The sequence below is a fragment of the Sus scrofa genome, unplaced genomic scaffold, assembly GCF_000003025.6.
Source record: "Sus scrofa isolate TJ Tabasco breed Duroc unplaced genomic scaffold, Sscrofa11.1 Contig1111, whole genome shotgun sequence".
Classification (NCBI taxonomy): domain Eukaryota; kingdom Metazoa; phylum Chordata; class Mammalia; order Artiodactyla; family Suidae; genus Sus; species Sus scrofa.
The window spans coordinates 139,235-145,869 of NW_018084818.1; the positions used below are offsets into that span (position 1 = coordinate 139,235).

The following is a 6,635-nucleotide window of genomic DNA, read 5'->3' on the forward strand; positions in this document are numbered from 1 at the left end:
ACCTTAAATATGACACACAAGTTAAGCATTCTTATTACAACACATTTATTCATATGTGACATTAAAAAAACTTTTGAGGAGTTCCCGTCGTGGCACAGTGGTTAACGAATCCGACTAGGAACAATGAGGTCGCGGGTTCGGTCCCTGCCCTTGCTCAGTGGGTTAACGATCTGGCATTGCTGTGAGCTGTGGTGTAGGTTGCAGATGCGGCTCGGATCCCGCATTGCTGTGGCTCTGGCGTAGGCCGGTGGCTACAGCACTAATTCAGCCCCTAGCCTGGGAACCTCCGTATGCTGTGGAAGTGGCCCAAGAGATAGCAACAAAAAAGACAAAAAAAAAATCTTTTGATCTCATGGGTTTCTTTCTTTTTTTTTGTTTTGAACAAATATGTAAATGAAGAAATTAATTCATAATTTCCAGAGATGAAAGAATAGGTTAAATGTGAGAACTAACCTAATTATTTAGGAAATTCTTCATAAAAATGTCTTTCAAGGGAGTTCCATTGTTAGCACAGCAGGTTAAAGATCCAATACTTCCACCACAGTGGCTTGGGTCAATGTGGCACAGGTTAAATCTCTGGCCTGGGAACTTTCACATGTTGTGGGTGTAGCCAAACAAACAAACAAAAAAGATCTCTTGGTACTAATAATAATTCTTGTCCTACCTAAAGTGAGATGCTATGAGGAGGCTTGCTTTTTTCCTGACAGCCGTTACTACTACTGGCATTGTTGGTCCCTGAGGTAGTACAAGCTCAGTAGGGATGGAATATTGAATTTGAATGGTCACACCATGCTGACCAGCTACAAAAATACTTGTGGATTGCTTGGCCCATTGATGTATTAGATCATCACTGATGAAGGGTGGATATATTAAACTTCTAGATTCTTATACATTTTTCTTGTCCTTGTGCCAGTCCTGGTCTATAATAGAAGGCTATAGCAACTATAATTCAGCCTGAAAGTAGGAGAGTTCATGATCTATGTTTTAGTTGACATTTCTCTTACACTGTTCATCTGAAATAAGTTCCATAATTAGTAACACCAGGAAAAGATTGTCTTCCTCCATCTGCTTAGGGAATCTTGGATTTCCTTGTTCCTTAGACTGTAGATCAGTGGATCTAGCATGGAAATTATAACAGTGTATAAGACAGATACCAACTTGTTTTGGCTCAGGGAATCACCAGAATTAGGATACATATAAATGAAGATACCTGAGCCAAAGAAGAGGGTTACTGCTGTCAGGTGAGAAGCACGGGTATTGAAGGCCTTGGACCTGCCTTCAGATGAAGTGATCTTAAGAATGGTGGCAATGATATAACCATAGGATATTATAATAACCAGGACAGATGTGAGCCCAAAGATCACTGTGAGCACAGATGTCATGACTTGAAAGAAAAAGGTGTCAGAGCAAGATAAGATTAGCAGTTGGGGCAGGTCACAGAAGAAATGATTGGTGACATTTTGTCCACAAAAATGGAGCTGAAATAAGGCACATAGTTGAATGAATGAGCCAAAGAATCCAGTTACACAAGATCCTGCCACCATCTGCACACAGAGGGTGGGGGACATGATGGCTGTGTAGAGGAGAGGATTGCAAATGGCAGCATAGTGATCATAAGCCATGGCGGCCAGGAGACAGCACTCAGTGAGAGCCAGGCTAGAGAAGAAGTATTGCATGGTGCATCCCATAAAGGAGATGAATTTATACTTCTTGAAGAAATCAGAGAGCATTCTGGGGGCTATGGTGGAAACATAGCAGATGTCCAGCAAGGATAGGTTACTGAGAAAAAAGTACATAGGTGTGTGCAAATGAGAGTCCATCCTGATAAGCATGATAAGGCCCATGTTCCAGGACACTGTCATGAGGGAGATCCCTAGGAATACTGAAAAGAGGACAGCAGTGAGCTTTGGAAATTCAGAGAATCCTAAGAGAATGAACTTTGTAATTGTTGTACTGTTCTTTCCCCCAGCCATTGTTCGCTGATCCTAGGATCTACAGGGAAAGAAGAGAATAAATCTCTTAAGTCAAGTTACCCCAATTTCTATTGGAATAAACTGCCTAAAAACACACTGAACACAGAATAAAGAGAAATATTGAATTGTTTTATAAGAAATAACCTTGGTTAACATTGCCCCTAAATAATGGTTCTGTGTGTTGCTTTTCCCACATGTAAAGGAGGGTATTACATTTTTCATTATTAACCCATCAACCTCTCATGAAGGTGAAAGAAAGTATATTAACATTTGGAAAGCCCTTCTTAAAAGATATTTGGGAAATTTTAGGATATTATTAACAGGAAACAACTCCTATATATATTTTAGTGACTAAAAGCATGGCCTTAGATATCACATAGCTATACGGGGATGTGGCTTTGCTGTCTGTGAACTTTATGACTCTAAAGAGATTGTTAGTTTTTTCCTAAGTTATTTCATCTGAAAACTAGTAAAATAATTATAATAGAACATATCTTAAAAGGTTTATTTGAGGTTAAATTAGGCCTGTTTTACATAGACCTTTGGCAGTTGTAGAGCTGGTTTGGAGGGGCTCAATTCTCTCAGCTTTTGATAGCCTAGATCCTGATCCTCTATGCCCTCCATTCCTCATGCTACCTACTTGCTAATATATGAAATTCAATGTTAAATATTTCTCTTTAGACTTAAACACCTCAGTTTCTGTTATAATTCAAATAATCCCATTGGGATAAGGGCGAAGGGACATGGTTACTGTGAGAAAATAAAAAAGGAAAAATAATCATTGAAACTGGATACATGAGGCCTCTGGGTTGAGTGCAGAGGAGTGCATGGTCACAAGAAGCAAAAGGGGGAGAAAAAGCCAGTTGTGTCATTATGATTTTACCCACCCAGATATTCTTGTAGATATTCTAGCAGGAGTGTCCTGATGAAAGCAGGTAGGTGCTGCTGTTATGGCTGCCTTTTCCTGGACCTGGACCTTGATGTCCCTCTAGGTGCCCAGACACAGGTAGAGTTCTTTGAGGAATTAGAGGATATAAACATAACATGAGCATTCAGGATAGAGAGGTTGACTTCCTCGAGGCTCTGCGATTTGGGTCATGGTTCCTGCTACATATTGCTGTAAGAGAGGTGCTTCTAACTCAAGTTTCTCTTAAATGTTTCCTTAGGGTCCCGTGTGGAGAGAGAGAGGAGGCAATTAATAGAAGCTAAAGTTTTCAGTTAATTATTCTCTTGAGTGCTGGATGGAGAAATAAGTGGAGAAATGTCCCTAGCTGATTCTGTTTCTCCACATTATCCTGTGCACCTCATGACATAACTGAATCAAGTTCAAATTTTCCTTTCAAGACTTTTATAAGCATGAGATCTGGGAGGGGCTCTCAATTCAGGGTGATCATATTATTTATTATTGAAACTGGACAACCTTGAGCATGAATATGAGGTAACACTAATCGTATCAGGACAATAAGCCTAAAGTTAGATTGTCCCAGGCTAACCAAATTGTATGGTCACTCAGCATTTGAATTCTTTATCAGAACAGTCATTCAATGAGGTTGTGGTGATTATGTCCTCAGGCTCTGGATGGACCCACTTGGGTTGCATTCTGACTTAATTACTTACCACCTCTGTGTCTTTGATCCTTTCACTTAAACTTTTACTGCAACTGTGCATCAGTTACTTAATCAATAAAATGGATTGCTAATAGAACTTAAATGAGATGATATCTGTACAGTTCCTAGAAGCACTCAATAAATGCTAGAAATTTTAATATTGCTAATAGTATAATCATTGTGATGTCTCCATTTTTTTCTGCTCATATCTTTATAAAAATGAGGACATAGTATATATACAATTCCTGACTTAGCATTTATTACACAATATGATTTTCATATTTTTAAATATTTGCAAGCTCTATTTTAATGGTTGTATAATATCCTATCCAAATTTTTATTTAGTTAATGTTTTTCTTACAATATTGGATCATTACCTTACATTTTGTTTTATTTTTAACAATATAAATGCAACCTAGGTATTTCTGATCTCATCAATCTTGATTATAACATCATCCTGTACTTGCTTTTTATTTTTATAATTTAAGAAATTAGGTTTGGTTTATTTTGCTTTTTATTGTCTGTTGCTTTTGGGAGGACTGACCTGAGAAATAATGTAAGGTTGATGTCAGCAGAATGTTTGCCTAATTCTCTCTCTCCAGGAGTTGAAGTGCTTGTGTTATATTTAAGTTTGTAAGCATGTTTGTAGTTTATTTTCATGCATGGTGTGAGGGTGTGTTTAGTTCAATTGTATTTGGAGCAGTGTCCGGTTTCTCCAGTAATACCTGCTGAAAATACTTGCCTTTTTCCTGTTTTATGTTCTTGCCTCCCTTGTTCAAAGATACTAGACCATGGGTGTCTGTGTTTATTTCTGGTTCTCTATTCTGTTCCATTGAGTCTGTATGTCTTGGTATTGGTTACAGATACACAGATGTCTTGAGAATGACGGGCTTTGAATCAGGGCTGGAAGTCTGGAGAAGTGTCTACTCCTCCGCTTTTTTTATTCATCAGAATTCTTGCTGGCAAATTCCTGGTTTTTTGTGCGTTATCCATATAAGTTTCTTGGATGGTTATGTTCTATGCTTTGAAAAATGTATCTGTATTTTGATAGGGATTGCATTGAATCTTTAGATTGCCTATTGGGTAGGATGGCCATCCCAAGAGATATTACACGATGGCCACAACACATGAAATATGCTCAAAACATCACTGATTATTAGAGAAATGCACATTGGAACTACCACTGAGATCACCACCTCACACCAGTGAATGGGCCCATTCATAACTCCACAATAATAAATGCTGGAGAGCATGTGGGAAAAGAGAACCCTCCTGCACTGTTGTGGGAATGTTAGACTGTTGCAACCACTATGGAGAACAGTATGAAGGATCTTAGAAACTATACATAGAACTAGCCATATGACCCAGCAATCCACTCTTGGGCATATATCCAGACAAAACGTTCCTTAGAAAAGACACATGACCTGTATGTTCATGCAGCACTATTCACAGTAGCCATGGAATAAACCCATGCTACTGGACATTTGAATAAACCCAAATGTCCATCAACAATGATTGGATTAGGAATAAGTGTATTATTATATATATATTATATATATATATATATATATATATATAATACAGATTACTACTCATCATGAAAAGACTGAATAAGCCTTTGAAGCAAACTGGATGGAAGTAGAGACTCTCATACTGAGTGAATTAAGTCAGAAAAAGACAAATACCATATGATATCACTCATATCTGGAATCCAATATACAGCACAAATGAACCTTTCCACAGAAAAGAAAATCATGGACTTGAGAAAAGACTTGTGGTTGACCAAGGGGAATAGGGAGGAGTGGGATGGACTGGGAGCTTGGGTTAATAGATGCAAACTATTGCTTTGGAATGGATAGCATGAATCCTGCTTTGTAGCACTGGGAACTGTGTCTGTCACTTATGATGGGCATGATAATGTGATAAAATAGAATGTATACATGTATGTGTAATGGTCACCATGCGGTACAGTGAAAATTGACATACCCTGTAAACCAGTTATAATGGAAAAAATAAAAATCATATTTTTTTTCCAATTATAACTGGTTTACAGTGTTCTATGATATATATGTATCATGTTGTATGTGTAATGTATAAACACACATCATAATTATATATATAGCGCTGGATCTTTGACTTAAGAGAGAAAAAACCACATGCTTTTTCTTTTCTGTTGTTCGAACAGGTGTTTAACTTTCTCTAGCAGAAGCCATCTCATCTCATTGCAAAGAACAATATTAGGGTAAGGAGAATTTCACATAAAAGATGCACAATTTAAACTAGAAGTTCTATTTAAACAATTGGAAATAAATCCTGTGAATTCACTTACTGCGAGGGAATAGAGCAGAGGTTTTTAAAACCACTGAGATGGCATTGCAACAACCAGAATGAAACCATAGAACGTGTAATTATTTCTTATAGCTTCATAGTACTTAGAAGGGGAGCAGGTGAAGTAGTGGACTATGAAGTGAGATAGGATGGATACCTGTGCCTCTATATCTGGAAATTAAAAAACAAATGGCCTATTACCTATGGAAGAGTCGCAAAATGCTTAAAACTCAATTATATGAAAGCCCCTACATTCAACTAAAAATTTATATGAGTACATATTATACTATACTATGGGGAGTCAATTAGCAAATGCAGACGTAAGAAATTCCAGGAAGAAGAAACAAAATTTCATAGAAGAGAGAGAAAAGAGGCAGAAAGAGCTACAGAGACAGAGCCATTAGAGACACATAGAGAGAGAAAGGAGAGAGGGGAGAGAAAGAACACATTAAAAAAGAACAGCACTCAAGTAGCAATTAGACATGCACAGTTGAGCGACAAACTATAAATAAAAGACTGATTTTATTGAATTAGAATAGTGGATACCTGCATGTGGGAAGGAGGGGCCTAAAGTTTGGAATGAGGATGAGGAGATTTTGAAATAGAAAGCAAAGTGTATCTTCTCATATGGTGGAGCCACAGGGTGCTATTCTTATGAATTCATTAAGCTGTATATCTTTATGTTGTTTTTCTGTATGTAATTATTTTACAATAAGGTTAAATTTTT

General features: G+C 37.5%; 1 protein-coding gene across 1 annotated transcript; it reads right to left on the bottom strand.

Moving 5' to 3' along the window:
• Positions 1–1,031: 1,031 nt before the first annotated feature.
• On the bottom strand, positions 1,032–1,973 carry LOC100516778 (olfactory receptor 1440-like). Its single transcript, XM_003122696.2, has one exon. The coding sequence runs from the start codon at positions 1,971–1,973 to the stop codon at positions 1,032–1,034; it is 942 nt and encodes a 313-aa protein (XP_003122744.2).
• Between the last annotated feature and the right edge of the window lie 4,662 nt (positions 1,974–6,635).

Coding starts and splice junctions, on each gene's coding strand:
- LOC100516778 (XM_003122696.2), bottom strand. CDS start 1,973: ATGGCTGGGGGAAAGAACAGTACAACAATTACAAAGTTCATTCTCTTA.